General features: G+C 36.8%; 1 protein-coding gene across 1 annotated transcript in view; it reads right to left on the bottom strand.

Moving 5' to 3' along the window:
* Window positions 1-16,016: 16,016 nt before the first annotated feature.
* The window catches only part of MALRD1 (MAM and LDL receptor class A domain containing 1), a 236,196-nt gene continuing 228,030 nt past the window's right edge, over window positions 16,017-24,182 (bottom strand). The window contains exons 38-40 of the mRNA XM_041408374.1: window positions 18,551-18,626; window positions 16,844-16,900; window positions 16,017-16,118 (exon numbers count right to left, since the gene is read on the bottom strand). Of these exons, the coding sequence (XP_041264308.1) occupies window positions 16,017-16,118; window positions 16,844-16,900; window positions 18,551-18,626 (235 nt within the window). The remainder of the gene's footprint in view (window positions 16,119-16,843; window positions 16,901-18,550; window positions 18,627-24,182) is intronic.

Here is a 24,182-nt window from a genome sequence, read left to right as displayed (position 1 = left end):
TACCATTGCTCAGAAATATCAGTGCTAAGAGATCTCATTCTAGTTTTTGATTGATTGCTGTGGTTATGAAAAACCAAACAATTTCCTCAGATCTTGGCTGTTCATTGATCATGTATTAAAAAACTGTCAGGGAAGTAATTGCATTTTAAGATGTATAAAGCATGTGCAAATTTGTGATTATCTGCATTGGTTCTTATGTGTCTGTATTCCAAGTTTAGAAATAGAACAAGAAGAAAATACATTTCAATTAGCAAACTGTCTTTATTCTGGGTACATGTAGGACCCAAAATATACAATTTGAGGGGACCTATGCAGTAGAAAACCGGTGCTGAGACTTGTTCCTCATGTAATAACGTAACTATATTCCAATTCCCTCCTTTCCCTTTATTAAATAATGTGCAGCAGAAGAATAGAAGAAAAAAAAGGTCTGAATACTCAGACTGAAGGTAAATAAAGTAAACTTTTAGATACTGTAATAAAATAATTTATTAGAAATACTGCTGAAAAAGTATCTTAATTTTTAATAATATATATCTAGATGCCAAGTTTTGTCTGCTGTGAGGATAGACAGATCTTGAATCTCTGCAGACACAAATAAACACTCCTGAATTTGGTGGATTTTCTACAATAGATTCAATTAATCCTCCATTGTGGGGCACTCTGCATATCCAGTCTCTGATAATGGGAAGGGCACAGACAAGTATACATTATGTTGTCTGGGTTCTTATTTCCAGATGGCAGCATGCTTTCACAGGCTACTTGTTATTTATTCAAGCCACACTTGCATCTTTAAGTCTAAAATCTTTGGGAGGAAAAGTAAATTCTTTGTGATTTATTGCTACTAAGCTAAATCTTTATTCAGCTGTACCTACTGATGATGATGTTAACTGAGGACATCAGTTTGATTAACCATGAGAACCCAGGGGAAGTGGTGTCTTACTGGTTTGTGGTCTTCAGCAGGCACTGGACTAAAAGGAGCCAAAGCAAACTGTGTTCATCATTCACCCTGTGGCCTGTTTGCTCCCCAGCACATGGTCAGCTCCATCAGAGCAACCACTTGAAAACACTGGAGGCAAAGCCTGTCAATCGCAGACCTGGAAGCAGTGGGCTGGACAAATCCCTTTGGACTCACAGGCAGTGTCCCAGTGGAGCAGGATATGCAATGAGTGAGGCACTGCTCTGCAGAGTTGTGAGGGAAGTCAACAACCAAGTCTCCCTGTAAAGTGAACAAAGTAAGCCAGTTCCACAAGAAGATGCTTTCCACCAGGCAGCACACTCAGGAGAAGCAAGCAAGCCTTGTGGTGAGAAGTCCTGAGGGGAAAGGACCATCTGCCTTCCCAGAGCCTTCTAGCACTAGCTAAATTGTTCAATTTGAGTTCATAGCATAGAAGTCCCTTCCTAGAGCTGATTTTGCATAAAAAAATAACTTCCTTCAAATCTCTGATGGGGACTGGGTCTTGGTGTCTGATCCTTGCGTCTGAAAGACATTTCTCGAGGCGATGAAGAAGGCATTTTCTTTCAAGGCTTAGTCATGAAATTTACATGAGGGATAAGACCCAGAAATTGACATTCCTATGCAGAAACCTCTTGCCTCTAATTGTGTGGCAGGGAACCTCATATTTACTTTAAAAATATGTGTTTTCAAGAGAATTTGTGGAGACTGTATATAGCTTGCCCTTGCCTATGTACTTTTCTGGAAAATGTGTAGATATGGGATTAACAGCTGTTCTGTTTTGCATCTCACTTCTCACCAGAAGAGTAATGCAGTCTAGGAATCCACATCTCACCATTCTGAGACAAATGTATGAACTAGCAGGTAATTTTCCTGCCCATATTTGTGAACACACATGTTGTCAATGTTTCATCCTTCTATAAGGGGAAGTTAAGTGTGAGCTGGTCACCAGATGGGTGCAGAGAGACTGAAGTTTTCACAAGTCTTAGGCAGGATATTTGGCTTTACATGCTTGAATAAAGTGGTCTGAATTATTATGTTGCATTGCATAAAACTAAATCCTTGCAGCTGGAGAAGGGAGGGAGATCTAGACTTGTACTCTGCCTCAGTTCTCACATTTAAAACGAACCTCAGCTACTGACTGCCCACCCAATAGTTTCATTATGGATCAACCATCTAATAAGGATATCCTAATGTTAGGGGCATATAAGTTCTTTAAATTGTTATGACAAATTTAAAAATTAAGGTAGAATATATAATTTTTTTCACCAAACTCCCTGACAGAGTGCAGGGATCACAGTATGTTACCCAGGGAGAATATCTGTATGGATATCTGTCAGTTCCAGGAATTATTAATTCTTATTTCCACCTATAAAACAAAACAAAAAAAAAAAGGCTTAGCACAAATGTAGTATTGTTTTCAAACCTGAAGAAGATTTAGCTTCTTTTGTAGCTGGGCATTTCTCTTTTTTGCTAGTTGAATAGTATCACATTTTCTTTTAGTGAGGGTAAAAGGAGAAAATCATGGATCATGCTGGGATCGTAGCTGCTCTCATTTCCCTTGCTCTGTTCCCTCTCTATTCTGGTCTTGCTGTGAGCAGTAGCCCATGTAAGCACTTTTGCTTCTTACTCTGGTGGGAGCAGAGACTCAGGGGTTTGCAGGGTGCAGCTCTGGGTGATGTTAAGGGGAGAGATCTGTGTGCACAGGGGCTAGAGGTGGTTATGGGGAAGGAAAAGAGGGAAAGGAAGGAAGGGGGTTTTTGAGATCAGTGTCTGGGCAAGAGGAGTCCTTTAGAGAAGCTGGAGAGACACATTTGTGTTGTTAGGTTCCACAAGGCATGCAAGGACACGACAACTCAGGTAGTCCATTCTGACGCTCACGTGCAAGGTGCACACAAGGTGCACACCAAGTGATGGGGGCTGGTGGTTAAAATGAAGAGGTTTAGGGGTGTGAGCTGGATGCAGGTGAGGGTAACTGTTGTGACAAAGGAAAAAAACTATTCAGTCATTAAACAGTTAAAAACAGCTGCTTTACCCACTCAGACCTTTAGTGCTTAAGGCGGTTAAGAAGTAAATCACAGCAATGAAATTTAAGGATGTATTCCGGTAAAGCTCAAATACCTTCAGCAGATGCTTAAAAGTTATATGTGTGCTTAAAAACATCACTGAATTTTCCCCTTGAATAGAACTAGTCTGAAATGTGTCATTTACTGTAGTTCCATTTCTAGCTTCATAGGTAAAACTTAACTTGTGCTTCTCACCATTTCATGGCAATTAAAGAGAAGCTGATAGGCACTCCAGCTTTTAGGGGATTTAGTAAGACCAGTTAATATCTATTACTGCTTAGGAACAACTAGTTCCATATAAGAATGGAATTTTGTGTTTCTGAGAATGCATATTAGTATTTTAGTAGTCTTATTATATAACATCTTTTGATGCAAAATTAATCCCACCTAAGAGTATCTATGATCATTCACATTCTTTAATCACCAATTAGTACATGATGCATTTTTCTGATAATTTATGGTGTCACTAATTGCACAAAAAATAACCAAACAACTGTGGCCATGACTTCTCTTACATGGTTTGTATAATCTTGATCTTGATGGTACTGCTCTGGAATGACAGACATGACTGAAATGAAGCAAAAGTTATGCATTTTGCTGCAATGTGATCAGAGGAAGGCCTGCTAAGGCATTTCACTGGCATCCTTATGTTAGCTTTAGAACCAGTATACCTGCTTTTTTTTGATCAATCACAATCATGTTGTACAAAAGTACATTAGAAACTGGGCTTCTGAATGTGTATTTACATGTCTCACATAACTTCAAGGTCTATTTTTACTGTTTTTAAAGGATTGCTATTAATGTTTACGATACACAATTTTACTTTCCATTGAAAAATAATGTAAAAAATTTATGTAATAGAAGAAGATTAATTTTATTTAAAGATTAATTACTTTAAAGAACTACTAGTCAAACTGATTTTTTTAAATTAGACTACTCTTAGAATTCAATTTAACACACACTCCAGAATACAATATAAATATTATATAACAATATATTATTTTATATTACATTTATATGTAATGCATAAAAGATATAGACAAGAATAGAAGATAGTAATATATTATGCAAGTATAAAAATTAAAATTTATTTACAATTTAAATTGTGAGGATATTGTTAAGGCAATTAATTTCACCGGGAGTTGGTAAATATATAAAGATAAAATATATCCTAAAAAAACCCCAGTGCCTAAATTTTTCTTCTAGATAATATATCTTTAGCAGTAGTGATGGCTTTCTGATTCTTTTTAAACTTATTCATGATGGTTAAGTTCAAGAGTTCCCAATGTGCAACACACTGTCCTTCAACATGACTCAGATCAAAATATTTTGGGTATTTCCTTTGGGCACTTTGCCATTGTTCTATTGGATTGGAAGTTACAGCAGTTTGACTGGTATGTCTTTTAATTTTTTTTTTCCCCCTTAGCTATTGAAAGCAAGTATTGTTGTATCTGTACTGCAGCTGAAGCAATTTTGCAATTGAAAACTTGCATGTTTGCTTTCTGCTTACACAATAATCTATTTTGATCCAGGGTTCTGTTGACTGCTGCATAAAGTAGCAAGTGCTATCACCCAAAAAAGTACAGCTTTAAGAGAATAGTAATACTTCTCTGTTATCTTGAAAAGGCTGTCTGTGTGATTTATATTGCTGGCAGTGTATTAAATGTGTCATGTGGGTGTCAGAGAAGTACAATATAGCTTCTGTTTTGCAGGCTCCTCCTGTAAGTCTGTTCTTGGGTCCTCCTTAACATATTTACTTTTTTAGCATAGTATAAATGGAAATGTGGCATGAAGTACTTTTGCAGTTCACTTTAAATCTGTAGTTAATAATTTCCTAAAATAAAGAAGTCACAGCAATATGTACTCACAATTCACATATTATTAAGAGCAGGATGTGTCATGAAACTTGAAGCTATGTAAAGAAAAATGGTTAAATTGAAAAGAATTTCTCCTTAGTGGGCTATTCCTTTTCTTTCCTGAAATGTTTCTTGAGGAATTTTAATTCACTACTTAAGGCACTCATTAAGTAAATTTTTACATTGTATGGTACTGTCAGTCTCTGGAACACTGTTGGTCCTTTGGGCATAGTTTCAAACAGATTGGGCCATTTTAATAGATTGAAGCCAAAACCAGAACCATCTGTCCCCATTCCTGTGTCTGCAAACCATGTTTCTCCCAAAAGTAAGTAATCAATCTTTTATTTTACTGTCTGCATTTGTCCACCAAGTCACCTGGGCCTTTTTAATGGCAACCCCATTTGAGGTGTACACCCAAAAAAGAGTAAATTGGGGCATTTCTGATGAGTGAACCAAAACATACAGAGATACAAGTAATTTTCCTTCATGTGAACTATGGCCTTTTTATTCAGGAAAGAAGAATCTGCTAACAAGAATACCATTTCAGACAGGGTATAACTTTTCTTTCTATATTAAAACTTACAGGGGAATGATGCATACCCAGTTAAAAAAAAAACCAAAAAAAAAAACCAAAAAAAAAAACAAAGCCAAACAAATAGACAAACAAAACTCCACATATTTTTTATTTCTGAAGAAGATACCACTTTCATAAGCCATATTGATACACTATTAACATGTCTGTGAAAATTATTCAGAATTGTAAATATTTCATTCTGTTAGGTTCTTGCCATTGGAGAAATAGAAGTTCTGTAGTCAATAATTCTGGTACCTGTGCACCAAGTATGAATCCAGCTTCCAAAACTGTTTTTTTTTCCTCCATTCCCGAGATTCCCACACAGATTCAGAGACCACAGAGGATATTTGGAGTTTGAAAGGGACCCACAAGGTTCCTTGAGTCAACTTCTAAGTGAACAGCCCACACTGCTGGTGCTACCAAGGGTCTTTCAATGGCACTCAAAGTCTTCAAACTACATTGAGGTGACTGTGCTGGTTTTACTTGGCCTGGTTTTTGGTAGCAGGGGGCCACAGGGGTGGCTTCTGTGAGAAGTTGCTGGAAGCTTCCACCATGCCCAGCAGAGCCAATCCCTGATGGCTCTGAAGGTGGACATGCTGCTGGCCAAAGCTGGGCCAATTAGAAATGTTGATAATGCCTCTGTGATGACATATTTAAGAAGAAAATCAAAACAAAGGAGGCACAGATTTTTTCCTAGCCAGAGAAGAGGAGGAGGTGAGAACATGTGAGGGAAACCACAGGGAGACACCAAGGTCAGTGGAGAGGAGGGGGAGGAGGTGCTCCAGGTGCCAGAGCTGAGATTCCTCTGCAGGCTGTGGTGAGGACCATGGTGAAGCAGCTGTGCCCCTGCACCCATGGGGATCCACGGAGAATGCAGAGATCCACCCACAGCCCATGGGGGAGATGCCCATGCCGGAGCAGGTAGATGCCTGGAGGAGGCTGTGATCCAGTGGGAGATCCAATGGAGAGAGGTGCCCTGGCTTCCAGGCTGGAGCACCCTGTCCTTGGAATACTGCACCCTGTAAAAAGAGTGACCCATGCCACAGCAGTTTTGGGAGGACTGTGTGCCCATGGGAGGGGCTCACACTGCAGCAGTTTTGGGAGCACTGCTGCTTGTGAGATTGGAACCACACTGGAGAAGTTCACAGAGAACTGTCTCCCATGGGAGGGAGCCCACGGCCTTACAGGGGAAGGATTCTTCTCCCTGGGTAGCAGAGGAAAACCCTGGGTGATGAACTGACCAAACCCCCCATTCCCTGTCTCCCCACACTGTTGGTGGGAAGGAGGGAGGGGTTGGGGGAAGAAAAGGTGTTTTAAGGGCTTATTTTACTTCTCATTATCTTCCTCTGATTCTGTTAGTAATAAATTCACTTTGTACCTTTAAGATGAGCCTGTTTTACTCTTGCAGTGTTTTCTCCCTGTTCTTATCTCCACTCATGAAATCTTCATTAAATTTTTCTCTCGCCTCTGCCCAGATGTGGCAGGGGAGGGTGAGCGAGTGGCTTTCATGGGTGCCTGGCGTTTGGCCAGTATCAAACCACAACAGTGGCTTTGAAGCCTAAGATTTTCTCTGACTAGAAGAATTAAAAGTTATGTCTAATCCTGTTATCTGAGCATGGCTGTATTACTGGCAACTGGGGCAGTCTCTGTGCTGGTGTAAAATTCTAGGGTAACCAGTTGACAATCAAAGTGATAGATGGGCTCCAGAACCATGCCATTTAAAACAGAAAAGTAAGTATATAGCTGCTGTTACAAATTCATACTGAAACAGCAAAAATTCAACACCAAACTTGTCAATCTTATTGTTATATGGTTGCTTTGTTGCATATCAAATGGAGGAATATTAATTTTCTGCAATGAACTATCCCTCTCCACCATGTAGCTTGTGTTCCTTCCTGGAGCAGTATTTACTCAAACAACAGGCAGGGCACAGCACTTACCACAGCAGATAGCGTAGGGTCATGGAGGAAAACAGCAATGCTTCAAATGTCTGTGACAGTTTGATTTAGGTACAGCTATTTCACCACAGTTTGGAACTACCTGAAAATTATTTGATCTAATGATGCAAGTTTGTTCCATGAGAAATGATAATGAAACAAAGATAAAACTAATTACTTAAAACATTGAAATTAATATCCCCAAAGTTAAGATTTTCAATCTATATTTTGGCTATTAAATAAGAGTTTCTGAGTGTGCCTGGAATTTCTTGAGATCCCAGGACTGCAGTTGCCATTTACTCAATAAGATTTATAGGCAATTGAAACTCTTGAAAATCTGGTGACATTATTCATGATAATCAATGTAGTAGTACCTGAGGACCAAGGAAGCCTTGAGGAATTTGTAATGCAATATATAAGATAATGACAGCATAGAAGGTAAGTGTAATTTAACCAGCATGATTGAAAAAAGTTTCCTATTTGATCAAAACTGCATTTCCCTTTCCTGTAGAAAAGAGAATAAGTGAAGGGTTGAATCACCAGTGAGCGAATATAAAACAGATGATTAAAAAGCATATATAAAGATTGAAAAACCGAAAAAGATGGCAAGATTGAAAGCTGAAATAAAGAGCCTATTGGCACAAGAATAGAAAACTTCAGCCTAAAGCAAAGATCATTCTCTGAAGATGCAGAGGTTCAGAGATATACCTATTTTGCTCTACCTTTCCTCTTGGCAGCTGCTGTGTGTGTTTGTATAGGAGTGTATGATTAATTTGTGTCAGGTTAAAGTATATAATGCAAGCTCAACTTAGTTTTAAATAACAAATATGTGCAACTTGATGAATCAGTTCCATGCTAAAAGAAATCAAAGCTATCCATGCAACCTCTTCAGTGAAAGATTTTATATTTTCTCTTGAAAGAATCTAAATAACCATATTGGTGGAGTGCTCAGCACAGGAAAGATGTGGACTTGCTGGAGACAGTCCAGAGGAGTGCCATAAAAATGATCAAAGTGATGTTATACCTCTCCTATGAGAAAAGCTGAAAGAGTTGAGGTTGTTCATCCTAGAGAACAGCAGGCTCTGTGGAGACCTTTTGAGCTGTTCAGTATGTGAAGGGGCTCATAAGAAAGATGGGGACAAACCTTTTAGTGATCCCTGCAGCAATAGGACAAGGGATAATGGTTTAAATGAAAAGAGGATAGAGTTACTTGGACATAAGGATGAAATTTTTTTTTTGTTGGAAAGGAAGAAAAGAAGAAATATTTTTTGGTTGTCCAGGGGGATTGGCAATACCCCAACCCTGGAAACATTGAAGGCCAGGTTGGACAGAGCTCTGAGCAATGTGATTTAGTTGTCCCTGTTCCTTACAGTGGGGTTGGAGTAGATGATCTTTAAAGGTCCCTATCAAACCAAACCATTCTGTGATTTAATGATTTTATCTCTTTTCATTTGAGATAAAAAACTATACAACAACCTGAAATCTGTGTATGGTATGCACTGGGTATGCACTTACATTCTACTTTAATTTCCAGAGAGCTTTTCAGGAGTGTATGAGGTAGTGAGTTTAATTGCAGTCTATAGGATGATGACAAGCTAAATATAAGGAGTGAGTCCATGTGTCATGTCTACTTATAGGAAATATTTTGTGAAATTACTTCCTCTTGGTGATATTTTTTTCTAGAATTCCCACTGGTATTGCAAAACAAAAGTTTTGGGCAATATTTTTTTTTTAGGTAAATGCCTGAAGAATTTTAGGATTATTTGAAGTGAATTTAGAGGAGTATGTTAGCTTACTCTTTGATTTGTACTTGTAAGTAGGAAATGGGTCATTAATAGAATAGAAATATGAAAATATTTATATTCCTGGATACCTAATATGTTGATTATTTAGTGATGTTAATTCACTCCCTTGCTTCTCATCATTCTAACCCCTACATAACTGAAGACAGTATTGTTGAAGTTGAACTGGATAGGATTGTGTTGTGTCTACTTCTTAGTAGAAAAGTTAAACATAGTCATACAAACAGGAAAATAAACCAAGACTGAATCCAAATGTTCCTTTCAATGGTTCCTTTCAAATCTTTTGACTATGAGAAACTGATCTTCAAGAGGAAGTCCACACAGCTAGTAAATTAGGCAGATTTTGGAGTAATTTAAAGTAGCATTTAATGGGTTGCTAAACTGCAGAAACAACACTTAGGATTGCCTTGATTGGTTACCATATGCAAAGGAAGTTACATGTGTTACCAGAAATTTCATCCTGAGCATCCATCATTTGGCTACTGCATTTTCTCAAGGATGTCTGGAAAAATCTCCTGCAAGCTAAGACAGATAAACAGGAACTGCAAAATAATTTAGTCCTTATCTTCTGGATGTTCTAAATTGCTATAAGAGTATATATCTAGGAGTATGCTCCTTGGAGTATATTCTTTTATCCTTTTGTTTGGCTTGTGTCAGTAGGAATTTTGCATATAAGCTCAAGGCAGCGCATAACCCTGAGAGTCCTACTTACCTCTTCAATTTGTTACTTGAATAATCACATTGTTACAATGAATACAGACCCTTTTTACAAAAATATGTAAATCATTATTAATTCCAAGACAACACTTCAAATGAATTACATTGAATACTTTGAATCACATTGAATACTTTAACTACTAAAATATCTGTAATACACAGTTGCATTGGAGACCAATTGTAATATAGTTCTTACTAATGTCCACTTCTGGCCAACATGTCCAAGTGAATTCCAGATAGATTACTAATGCTGAAGCTCTAGACACAGCATGTTTCTGACATAGGTGTATGTTGGTGCTCAATTGTATTCTAAGCCTTGGATATCAAAACCATAATAAAATCAACTAAAGCTTTAAAAATTCACATAACATATGTATTGTAAAATACTTGTCACAGAGTGATACTGTTTCGTAACCTGAGTAAGGTGGTTAAGAAAAAGAAAAAATAGTCACCTGAAGAAGTAGGACTCAAAATTAAAGACTAAGATAAAGAACAAAATGAAAACAGCTTTATTTTAGGAAAAAAAAAGTTACTTATTATTACCTCTAAATTATTTAGGCTTAACATCCCAAACTTTCAAAATATGCAGAAAAAATTAAAGCACTAGATTATCAGGGGTTTTTTGTTCTCCACAGCTCTATGCTAATCATTGGGCTGAGTGTGAACTGACTTTTTCCTCCTGCTATGAGCAACCAAAGTCTTTGTTCTGAGAATGATCACATAATTACACAGAAGATTAAAGAATTCCCATGAATAATTTGTGCTCATTTCTCCCTGTTAAACCCATTTAACCCAGTTGAGCATGCCTTGCTGACTTGCTTCAGAGACTCACATTTTCATTAGAAAAGTAAAATATTCACCCTCTCCTGCAGCTGATAACTTTTTCTAGCTTATCTTGTTGCCTAAACATTTCCATGAACAATTTGGCATTGTTCATAAATAAAATATAAAAGTAAAAATTAACTCCTTTTATGATGACATGGTGAAAGAAAAGGTAAATCTTTAAAAATTCATTGAGTTATCAGAATGGAAAATTTCTTCTAGTAATTGGAATCAATGCTGGGAGGTGTATTTTAGCTTGTGGTCCATGGAGGTCCAGAGGACTGAAAGAAATTCATTGTCCCACCACAAGTTACTCTAGTTTACCTCCTACCTCCAATTTTCACCACCTGAACACTAAGTCAAGTTTTACGTTCCTGTATCTAGGCTGAACACTATATTGCTTTTTGGCTGTAGTAAGATGAGGGCAAAAAAAAGTGGTTTTATAATAAAACAGTAAATACACTGTAAATTCCTTGTGTGTTTAAGGTTATGTTCTGATCTATTTCCCTGTCCCCCTTTGAGATGCACCTTGTGTATTGTAATAAAAATAAAATGTAAGCCCACCAAGACTAATGCTCTACAGTTTATCACATCTTAGTAGTCACATACAACTATCCTGTAGAAAAGTGCACCTCTCCTTTTTAAGCCTTTTTTTGAACATGAACTATATCCCTAAGAATGATTATAGCAGATGGTAAATTAAAATCCAGATATGAGTATTAACTTGCCTGACATTTGTGAAGGTCTGTGGATGGTTGCTGCAGGAGCAAGCACATTATGGCCACCCTTCTGGTCAGCTGCATCCCTCCTTTCAAATAAAAAGGGGCTACAATAAGGGATCTACAGCTGATGAAGTGGTAGCACTCTAGGAACAGTTTAGAATGATGTTACTATGCTCTTAGTATTGTTTTTCCTTCCTTTACTGTGCTTTGTACTTCATCCTCACACAAGTGGAGAGCAATTTCCTGTTCACCAGTCTTAGTGACTGACTGGTACCTCGGAGAATAAATTACTGTCTTTAACTTCCCAGCAGAGAAGGAATACTGTTCCATGTCAGGTGCCAGAGCTCTCACATGCTGTAGTCTACGTGATGCAATACAGCCCACAGTAGATTTTTCTGCTTAGATACCTAGGAATTTCCATTTTTGTTGTCATATGAATTCTTCCCACCCCTTCTCCCTCTCTTCCCACACACAAACTGAAAATGAAAAACAGAAGATGTTGGGTTTTGACAGATGCTTTACTGAAAGTTATATGTATTTATTAAGCTCTTTCTGTCTAATTTATACAAACAGAGATGTCTGGAAAATGATTGTGTATTAGATAGCTTTTCTGGGCACACTTGTAAGGAAGATTATCCAGTGAAAATCTTCCTATTACATACATACATTAATGAAATTTTGTGTTAATTAAAACAGTGGGATTCATATTATTAAATCTGGACATTTCCATTGCAGGCATAATGTCTAGACAGTCTTTGCAGGCAACAGAAAGAATTAGGAGCTGCTAGAATTCAATGTATTGCATTCTAGGGTACACATTTACCTGAGAACAAGATTAATTTAACCCCTGCCAACTTGATGGCTATTAAAAGTGTGCGTTTTTTGTAGCTTCAGTGTTTATATATGGCAGCATGTCTCATCAAGATGCAGTGGATCAGATCAAAGCTCTAAGTAATCCAAGAGCCTGTCTCCAGATGTGTGAGATACAGAAACAGGTAAAGAAAAGTCAAAAGCTGCATCTGAGGCCTCAGCCACAGCTGAGCAAATAATGAACCATAAGGGAGAGCTGAGGACAACTTTGGGTTCAGAATGATCTCAGGCAGACGCATGCATGGCACAGGCTGGAGACAACTTAATGAGGGTAATGATGTCAAGAGGAGCTGGGTGCCACCAACACCATGGAAAAGTAGGACTACAGGAAGATTTAGGTCAAAAAGGACTTCTGGATGCCACCTAACCCATCCTCTAGATAAAAACTGTAATACCTTCAAAATTAGATCAGTTTTATCATTGCAGAGTCATCACGCTGCTGCAGGTGAGACAGGGAAAGGATGAGAGAAAGTCATCATCAGCAAACACCTGGACTACATCCATGGGCATAGCCACTGTAATGACCAGCACATGCAGGAAAACACGGAGGCATGGGGCAACCGTGCAAAACACAGGTACAGCTGCACCTGTGCAGCCACTGAACCCAAAGGGGAGCTCTGAACAGGGCTTGAGCTCCTCAGTATTGGCAAGGAGAAAGATTCACAGCCACATGTTGTACTTCAGGTTTTGCAAACAGAAGATAAGATCCTGCTCCTCTTCAACACCTCTTCCAAAACTACAAAGCAGCAGCCAGTGGCAGATGTCGAGGCAAGTATTGAACAAGCTGCAAATACAGTGATCCTTTCTGAGACAAGACCTGGCCATCTGTGTATGAAACATGATTGTTGATACATACCATAAATAAATCTTGCTTTGAAATGAAGATTAGCCAAATCTAAGAGACATGGATGCTTGTATTCTTTATGATTGTGAGACCTCAGAAGAAAAACAGCTGTGAGAAGACCATATAGAGCAAGCTGAAAGTGGTATTGGGTTTTGTTAAAAGTTTGCCTTGCAATTTATTTCTGCTGTCACCTTGGATCATTGATGTATAAACATGTTTAAATTAGACTAAGTATAGTATTCATTGTCTCTATAGAGTATCCATCTTTTAATTTATTCCCAGAAAACAGGCCACTAGCAAACAAAGAAGTTTTATTACATAAAGTTTATGACAATATCAGCACAAGCTTACAGAGGGTATTTAGTCAGGGGATATCATAAATTGGAAGAAGAAGTCTGTGTAAAAAAATTTTAACAACATCTTATCCTGTGTATTTATATCCTGTAGATTTGTTCTTTAGATTTTGAAATTGAAACTGTGGAAAGGATGACTGAGAATATGAATTCTATGAATTTGGTTTACAGTATTGAAAAATTTCAGAAAATTAAATAGAAAGTAATTTTTTGGGTTAAACATTTTACTCTGAGACTGTTAGCTGAAAAAATAACCATATACTGAATACAATTAAATATCTTATTTTTCATTAAATAAGAAGAGAAAAAATTATTGAAGTTCAGGAAGACTAAAAGTCTGAATTTCAGCACTTTCTATGTAAGCATTCTGTCATTAATAAAAATTGAAAATTATTTTGATAAAAGGCTTACCTTGTTTCAGAGACTATCTGGAAGAGTTCTCTCAGAATATAATTACTGATGAGCAGTATGATGTTCCCTGAGTTCTTCTACAATAATTCTTTATAATCATCTACTTTTATTTGGGACATCGAAATATGAATACCAGAAACAGTAAAATAAATGGTTTTCTTTTCATAAAGGAGAATGTGATAAAATTCTTCCATTGTAAATTTTATCCTTTTCATTACTGTAATTTTTTACAGATACACATAGCATGACACAATGAATGGAGATTTAAGAACTATAGCATAACCAGCATTTTGGTGTTTAATGAAATTCTGCAAGTAGTGCTAGTCTATTGCAGAATAAATAGAGAATTTGAGTACATGTGCTTGATCATATAAGGATGTTCAATGCCTGTTTATAACATGGAGATCAATCATCTCACACAGATTTATCAAAATATCAGAGTTCAGGAGCTGGAGACACTTGGCACTTTCCAGGATCAAATGTGTTCTCTGTGTCTCAGCCTAACAGGGACAAGTTTAATAAAAAAATTCTATGTTTCAGTCACACTAGACTTGTTTCAGAAATAAAACAGCAAGTGTGATCACATTTTCTTATTTAAATCCTTAATGAATAACATTTCGTAACTTTCAACTAGATGGCATTAAGGGAAGTGTATGAATGCACCAGAGAGGCACTTATGAGCATATTGCTGGAAAGGTGTGGGGACAATGATGGGCAAACATCACATCTTGCTATTCCTACTACCCATGAAACAACATGCCAGTCAGACAAAAAAAATCATCTAAGTCAAAAAATTGTTCTGCAGCTCCAGGTAGAAAGACACATAGATATATAGAAAGATATAGGTTGTGAAGAAAAAGTGAAAGAAAAACAAAATACCAAACCCAAACCAAGAAGCCTATGTGTCATGGAATGAAGGCAGGTATCATTATGCTTTTCTGTCTGGAGTCTCAAAAGTCTGATAAATGTCAAGCAATTCTGCTTTCCCTGAATAAAGGTATAACAGAGATACTATCTACAGTGTGGATGTCTGTTTTTATGCAATTTGTAGGAGTTTAGTAACTTTCAGACTTGCCAATGGGTTTAAAATTAAGCAGGCTGTAGAAATACAGTAAGGGAGAAAACACAAGCACAGCAGGAACACTTAAGCCTTCAAGCTAAAAATGATGATCATGTAATGCAAGTGGGTATTATGGAAGATGACATTTTGTCAGGTTATTTAAAGTGTAAATACTGTTACAAGCTATGCCTGGTACCAGAGAGGATGACAATCGAAATCACAAGGCACTCCAGAATTCTTCCCTGATATCTTTCTCATGGAGGCATGGGCTGACAAACGTTTCAGCTGTGTGGGAGGCCAACCTATTCAGCAGAAATATGGTTTCCTGGACATGCCAGTTTCCACCCTCTGTCAGCCACTAAGCTAAATTTATCAGGAGCACTGTGGTCAGAACTGCAGAACTGTAGAGCTGACGGGAGGGAAATTTGGTCAGATATAACTATCAAGACTAATAATAAAAATATTTTTTAGAAATAAGTGTACATACTGGTGTGTCACATAGATAAATCACATGCTGAGCCAATATCAATGATTCATGATTCTTGATTTAGTTTGATATCTTTCCAATTTTATGAAGACTTTTCTTTTGCTTCTGCATCTTGGAACACTAAAAGAGTCAGTTAAAATCCCTTTCTAATGCAAAATTACAGAAATATTTAAGTCATCATTTCTCAAATAATGGACAAAAAATAATGATTCCCAAACATAAAGAATCTGAATTGGATTAAACATTTTCTTAACATACTGGAATTTGAAGTGTATGAATGTAAAATGAATTCATAGTTGTAATTATCAATCTTTTTCTGCACCAACACAAATGACAGAAGACTATATATAATTATGGTTTACTTATGTATGGATTCCAGTTTCAATATAATTTTACTTTTTGAATATAATTATTTTAATAAGAGTTATCCTGTGATGAGTTATTAATTCATTTTGCAAATACTACAGTATCATTACACACTTTCAGATTTTATAACAAATCTTTAGGCAGAGAGTTACAATCACTATTGATCCTGAGTTGTGTTTAAGTTTTCAAGGAGCTGCATAATTTCTCCATGTCTTCTGCTGCTACACCATAGAGAGGATTTGGAAAAGAAGTAGCATTCACATTTTCATTAAATGGATACTAAAAGAAAAAAGATAGAATGAAATTTAAAATCCAAGTGATTCAATTATTTTTTTTAAATGCACATACAAATGTCTATAGATTCATTATAGAAGTAACATGTTAAAGAAAACTATAAAATCTCAAAACATTTTTAGACCCGACTCAGCTGAATAAAGTTAGCATAGATCCACCAAAACAATTATCTCCCACATGCCCCTGATCAAGTCATTAAACCTACTTCTGCATCTGTTTCTATTGTTTTTTTTCCTTGTCTCCAGAGCCCTTGGTCCAATATACATTTAGTACTATTTTAGGCGACCTGTGTACAATAGTGTAATTGCAGTGGGTCACTAATTTTGGTGCAGGGCATTGTAATTTCCTTTTATTCAAGGAAATGGTTATAATATCCTTGATTGAAAAATGTATGAGAAAATAGATAATATGAACCCTTCAGGTAAGGATTTCAGTAATTCTAAACATTTTCTTGAGCATCTGCCCAGACTGAAACTTACTGATTTAGTGTATGGTGTACCAAGTAGCTATGAAGAGCAACACTACTAGAATTGTTATTATGAGGTCCTTGCTAACCGATTCAGCCCCAACCATCTTTCTCAGATTTCCAGAGGTGCTAACAGTATAACTAGCAGTACACCATTGACTTTAAGTGACATTTTTCCTTTTCCTCTGCAAATGAATTTCTTTTGCTAGTCCAACGCATATCCTAGAAATATATTATTACATACCTCATGCCATGGAGAAACACTGATTTGAACAGTAGATGAGTTGGCATACCTAGGAGACTATAAAAAGAAAAAACTGCTTCAGAATATTTTTAGTGAGCTGAAAAGAATATATTCTGCCATGTGGCGCCTGGGTAGCACACTCTATGGATCCAAAATTACAAGGCAGTATTATGAACAAGAGCAGAGCTATGCTAAGCCCACATGATTTTAGTGTTCAGGAAGGTTCAGGAGAACTGTTCTTTATGAAGCTCAGAGACTCCCACCAGGGCATTACTTGTGAGTATGCAGCTTGAGACAAGAGCTTTTGTTCACATTTTGTCATCTCTTTTGATTGATGAGACAATATTCAGATTTAAGTCTCATCAGACTTGGAGAAAACTCATACCGTCTGTTTTCTTTTAAAAAGAATAATTAGTGTAAACATGTATTTTCCCAGTCTTGGAGAAAATAGAGGAAGTTCTGATACATGGCTGGACTTCAATCACAATGCCTGGGGCTGTCTTCCATGAAAATGTCTCTCCTGACTCTCTGCTTCTGTTTTTCAACTTGCTATTAAATGAAGCCTGTCAGGAATCTATTTTAACTAAAATAAAAATGTCTTGATGAATTGGACATGATTGTGATGGGAATATTTCCAACTTGGAGCTCTCACAAACTCCAACCTATAAGTGAATTCATTTGATCTAATGTCTCTAAAATCAGGTGTAAGGACCTTTTTACAGAAAGTAAATGGCATGTCAGAGTTAATCCTATTCAAAGCTGCAGTGGAATCTTATATTATTGACTGTGCAAAGGACAAGCTTTATTTTTTATTTCAAATCAAGCCTAGCTCTTTCAATGCTAATAAGGGTAGTATCAAAATGAGGGCAGGAAGGATATTTAAAATATTTTTTTGCTTTTTTTCCCAAGGTTCTTTGTATTTTTTTTATATAAACAAAATATCAGAGATACCTTCATTTTAATTCAATAATTTATTTCTTATTAAATTTAAGACATAATTTTTAGTTATCATTCTAATTTGATAATTAAATCTTGCCTTTAATTCTTTTGCTGCAATATGTTCACTTTTAAATACATATTTTTTTCAAAAGTTTCTTTTTGCTCTATCAGTTTCTTAATTCTGATCAGCAAAGGGTACTAGGGAAATGTGTGACCAGTTGCTTGTTTAGTGTCAAGGTGAATTTTACAGTGATGGGAATTGTGATGTATGTTTAAGGTATTGGGGAGGACTAAAAACTCTTTTATTAAAGTTAAGTGAGTGTGCAAAGGCAACTTGGTTGCCAAATCATGCATTTTGTGTGTTTATTGTTGTTGATGTGTTTCTTTTGTTGTGTGTTTGCTTTGTTGGATGGTTTGTCTTGGTTTTTTGTTTGTTTGTTTTTTATTTTCCAGATACAAAAGGTGATGAGTCCCATTGAGTTTATTCTTATTTATGTGTGGGTAAATATTTAATCCAAACCACTTTTTTTTCATCCAAATCATCAGGCCATAGTCATGATAATTATAAACACTGAGATGTTGTCAAAACTGAGCTGATTTCAACTATTACTATGTTTTGAAAATGCATTGGAACTGATCTGAGTATTGAGGAAATTTTTAATTATCACTTATTTTATTAAATAGCATTCTCTCAGGGGTTACATTCTTTTAATGGAAAACTATTTGAGGACTACCTCACATTTTTCTGAACATATAGAGACAGCTTACCTTTACTTTCCCAGATGAGTGAAGGTCTTTGTACAATGGATTGGCAAATGAAGAAATAGCAGTTTCCTGCACTTTCCTTGGGAAGTCAAACAAAAGAAAACAAAACAATGTAACAAAAACCACCATTTGACACAGGTCATCAAAGAACCAAGCAGATTAAAGTTCAAAAGACTTGAGTCAAAAAAAATAGGTGGTTAAATATATTTACAACTGAGCTCTACTGAAATTCATGAAATTAAACCAATATTCTGGACAAATAATATCTGGGTTAAAATAACAAATTTTCATCTCTTGCTTCAAAAAATATGTATGCTTCTAGATGTGCATAGAACTATTTAGTTATTTATAAAATGCAGATATAGTGATATATATTAAATAAAACTTGAGATCACCTTAAAAGTTGAATTCCTATAATTTCTTTGCATGGGATGAGATCATGTTCTTCCTGTGTTTTGCTATCACACTGACAATTCAGTGACTAACATGGTCATAGGCTCCAAGTTCAAGAGTACCTTAGTTGTTTAATTGTTATAAGTACTCCACTTTTCCAATTCATTGTGGAAGAACTTGCATTTGGGTCAAATCATCAGCATCAGTTTTAAAGCTATACAAGCTTTTTCTACCCTTATCTTTTGCTACAAAGGCAGGAATAGATAATCACTTGAGGTATTGAAATGCAAATTTTTCATTAATTAACACAATGCCTTAAACAAATTATAATAGATTATTAGGACAAATTTTACTATTTATGGATCTCACGTTTATTACCTCATCTGGAGGTTTAAAGATATGCTTTCTTGATAGAGGTCTTCCCATGTCCCATTTCTTTCTGGAAGCACTTATGACCTGTGCTGTTAACCAAATTTTTCTTCAAAAGCAGAATGGGCATGGAACATGCTGCCTAGATCTAAATATTTTTTTTCCCTTATAGATGAATAGTTGTTAATATTCCACATTGCTTGAAATCATGGACTCATTTATGTTGGAAGAGAACTCTAAGATCACTGACTCCAGCGTTTGACTGACCACCTTGTCAGCTGGACTAAGTGCCATGTCCAGCGCCTTCCACCTCCAGGTTTGGTGACTCCACCTCCACTGGCAGTCTGTTCCAATGCTTAACGACCCTTTTGGTGAAGAAATTCTTCCTGATGTCCAGCCTGAAGACCCCTAGCACAGTTTGAGGCCACGTCCTCTTGTCCGGTCACTTGTTCCTCAGAGAAGGGACTCACCCCCACCTGGCCACAATCTCCTACCTCAGGTAGTTATAGAGAGCAGTAAGGTCTCCCCTGCCCCTTCTTTTCTCTTTTCAGGCAAAACACTTCCTGCTCCCTCAGTTGCTCCTCCTAGGACTTAATTTCTAAACCCTTTATCAGCTTTGTTGCTCTGGACTCCCTCCAGCACCTCAATATCTTTGTTATCATGAGAGGCCCAGAATCACCATAGCTGTTCCAATACTACATAAAAAGCAACAGATGTATTAGCTAAAATTACTGAAGAATGAAGCAGAAGCTAGTCTTTGCTTCTGAAGTGATGCATTTAGATTTTTGGGTTTTATCCACAGTTTTTATGCCTTGTGTACAGTATTCTAAGACAAAAAATTTCCCTAAAGCTTCCCACAGTCTTGATGATGGAGAAATAAAAAGTGTTTCTGTTCCAAAGCTGCTCCTGCAGGTGGTTGAAGCCATGTCTCCCTAGAATCTGCTAGACAGGCTCTGTGTTACTGGGGTAGGCAGGACTGAGGGAACAAGAGCAGTCATGGGAGCAGAGCCCATAGGAATGTTGGGAAGGGGAGCTGTTCCTCAGTGGGAGCCACAGAGGAGACACACAGAATGATTTCTGTTGCAAATAGCTAAAACCAGAATGGCTGCTTGGGAGGAAGACACAAGTAAGACACAGAAATAGTCTACCTTATGAATTAAATCAGTGCAAGAAACTATATTTGGATTTAAGACTAAACCAGACATGTCTCCCTAAAATTTTTCACAACAAGACTGTCAGAAAGTAATTGCTTCTAATGCCATTCTCATAATTTATTTTGATTACGTGACACAACAATGGGGAAAGCAGACTATTTGAACCTGTTAATTTTTTCATTTGATGTAATCTTTACTGTGATAAATCGTTATATTCTGATTCATTTAGTTTGCTTAGTGAAGCAATGAAAGATTATTTATATGCTTACTGAGTGTATATTTGCATCACAGTCCTCCTGAATGAAGTCCAGAAAATGTGTACAAAATTTATTTTTTACTGTAATATGAAAGCATGGCTCACAAAATCTAAGGCCAGAAGCAAACTCAGATAAGTTTTTAAGGAATTTGGCTCTGCTTCAAACTAGTGCCCAAAGGGCCAGACTTGCATGCCTTAATTTTGGTGCCTCATTTAGACATCACAAACCAACTGTAAGGCCTAAAAGCATGATATGGAATTAAGCAAATCAGTTCTCCTTAGAGTCAGTTGAGACACTTCCAAAGGGCAACACAGGTCACACAATTGTCAGTGTGAGCCACCCTTACTGTGCCAGTAGCAAATGGTAAGGACAGGGATTGGTCTGGCTCTCTTTCATCACTCCGTTAAACTCGAGCAGTTTGTGCAAGACACATACACAGCTTATTTGGGCAAGAACATGCTGAGTACGTGGTCTCTCCTGAGGGCAGGAGGATGCTGAACACAGATCTCCAGCTTCCTCTGAAAGAAGGAGAACTAATCAGGAGGATACTGTGCCAAACTGTGAGCACCTAACAGAGTGCTGCCCAAGTTCTTCAACAACATGTTTTTGGTTAGTGTTCTTAGTGCTGAAATCAGTCCTGTCTGTCTCAAGCAATAAAATTGAGTCCACCAGATTTCAGGTGTCATCCCTAGATGACTCTAGATCTGAATCTTGAAAAGCATATGTGTTGGTCACTGGACCTTAGGGATAATGGGAATTTTATGGCCCAAAATATGGGCACTACTTGAATTTATGCACCAGAAACTTAGTGGAAAATTAACTTTCTCAATTTCTGTCCTGTTCTTACTAACATTTTTGTCACTATTCAAAAGTCACCTTGAATATACTACCTTACGTAACTTATGCTACACATACATACACCATATATAAACATATAGATGCATACATATGAATATGTTTATACAAACTTATATATGGTTACCCCTCTTTGTGTATGCAGCAAGCAATTCTTTCTAAGGGATATCAATAGATAGTCTTAAAATTTCTAAAATATTTTCAAATTACTTAAAAGCATTTGTAAGAGAAAATTTAATCACATGTTTACACAAGCGCTGGAATCTATCGTTTGGATGAGGTAGTAACTGCAGCAAAAAAAAGTACAAAAAATGTTTAAAAAAGTGAAAAAAAAACCCCAACAAAAAAAAAAAAAAAAAAAAACCCCAAAAAAAAAAAAAAAAACAAAAAACAAAAAAAAAAACAACAAAAAAAACCAAACCCTGAAATATGTGTGTAAGGCATTTATAGAGAACTGGGTTTTCTAACATAACCAGAAATACCACAACAGGAATGGAGAGAATTAATCATCTTAGGTTGAGGTAATATTAGGCATAGCTTTGCTAAGCTCATCTGCATTCCTTAGTAGCAAAAACTACTGTCTTGTCAAAGGTTTCTCCACTACAATTTCACAAAGACAAGAAGAAGTTTTATGCTCCACAAAATACCGACCAGTGTGTAAATAGACTGCTGAGTAACATCATTCTTGTTAATGGAAAATTAATCTAGATTTCCTTTTTTTTGGATGTGAGAGTTCATAATTTTGTACTTTTCAATATACCTTTAAAAGAAAAAACAAATCTTTTATACAGAACACAGATTCCTAGGAAACACATACTTGAGGAATGCTTATCATCTGATCCATAACAACAATGACGAAGTCTAGTCGACCAAACATTTAATTACAATTAAGCTACTAATTAAAATAATCCCTTGAATCTTTGTAGGTGTGCTAAAGCTGCAGTTCTTAATAGAATCTAAAACTCAAGATCTTAACTTCCAAAGCTTGTTTAAAATCTTTTCAACTAAATTTAGGTTTGCTGAAGTAAGCTATATTTTGCACATCCCATAAAAGAAATAGGAGGCATGATGCAAGGAGAGAAGACTTTCCAAAAGCTGCATCTAAAACAATGTATAGGTCACTTCGATGTTTGATTCAACTGTTAATATGCTGTATGGGTTTCCTAAGTCTGTATTTTGTAACTTTTGAGTCACTTTGGGGAAGTAATTTTTTTTTTTAATGAAATCACTCCTTTGCAAAGTTCATCTTCATGATTTTGAAGGCTACAGACTACAGAGACTGGCTGTGCCTCAGTGTGTTTCCTCGTGTTTCTGTGCAGTTGATCCTATGTGTGGTGATCATCAGCTGTAACATTTCAGAAAAACTGAAAACTTCTGACTATAGCACTCATCCTTCAGAACAGCAGTACTCCACAGAAAAATGAATGGATTTGGATAGCAGCATTAGACTATACAACAATTCCCAAACAACATTTATGGCTAATGCTTCCAAATTTTGGTTTACTTTTTCCCATAAAACTGCACATTTTTCTCCCATTATACATGAACTGTATCTGTCTCTGTTCCAGTTCACAAGCTGAAAACGATTCACTAAATGTCATTGTGCTGTCATTCTGTTTATCTCTTTGGGATATAGGAACAGAGGCACAGCCAGCAATGACCTCTGGCAGCCCCTCAGATCTGTTTGGAGAGCTTCCCTCGGAATACACCACCCATTCCTACACACCAGACCTCCAGAAGGGTATGGTCTAATTGCAGAAAGTCTGGCAACAGAAAATGGAAATCATCATAATTGTAGGCAAACCTTAACTATGGAGAAAGAAAAAAAGCACTGAGCTTGTTTACCCTGAAGAAAGCAGCCTGTAAGGAGGCATGACAACTGCCTTCAAGAACAGAAAAAGCTTTCTGCAAGGAGGAAGGGAATGATCTGTTATTGTCCATGGTGAATAGAAATGAACTTAAATGATAAACAGACATATCAGCAGTTGGAAAATAAGCAAACTTCTTTCTACCCAAGGTACCAATATAGCCTGAGGATGCCATCAAATTCATGTTGCTAGAGGTTTTTAAATGTGAACTCAGGAGTGATACAATTGAGTCTGTGATGTGGCAGGATGAAAAATGGCCTCTGTGGGCCCTTTCTTTCCATGATTTTCTATCATTTAAAAATGGTTTCTCATAACGCCTCAGTTTTTCGCTCTTTTGCTTGTGTGGCAAGATACATTGTTATATGCTTTGGAAAATTTAATGTTCTGTGTTCATTAAGATAGACAGAACTGATAACAGCTGTTGTACATTGGCCTTGCAGTGGATGGCACAATTCAGGAACAGGAAAGAAGCAAACTGAAATGATCCAGGGAGTTTGACTGATCTGGGGGAAATAATAAAAAGGCATAGCTTGGCTGGACAGAAGGTCACTTACTTTTCATACTCTCACATTTCAAATTACAATGAAGCATTAGAAGGCAGCTGCAAAAAAATGGAAACTAAAATGAAGTTTTGCTTCTATTTGGTCAACAAGGACAAATGTCACTGATAGAGTGGAGCAACTGGCAACCTTCCCTTCTGGATTAGGGAACATCATCTCTATAGTGTAACAGGAATGAG

Source organism: Onychostruthus taczanowskii, unplaced genomic scaffold (assembly GCF_017590055.1).
Source record: "Onychostruthus taczanowskii isolate IOZ18803 unplaced genomic scaffold, ASM1759005v1 scaffold3, whole genome shotgun sequence".
In the NCBI taxonomy this organism is placed as follows: domain Eukaryota; kingdom Metazoa; phylum Chordata; class Aves; order Passeriformes; family Passeridae; genus Onychostruthus; species Onychostruthus taczanowskii.
Note: the sequence above shows the minus strand (reverse complement) of the source record. Positions and strands in the feature narration are given on the sequence as shown.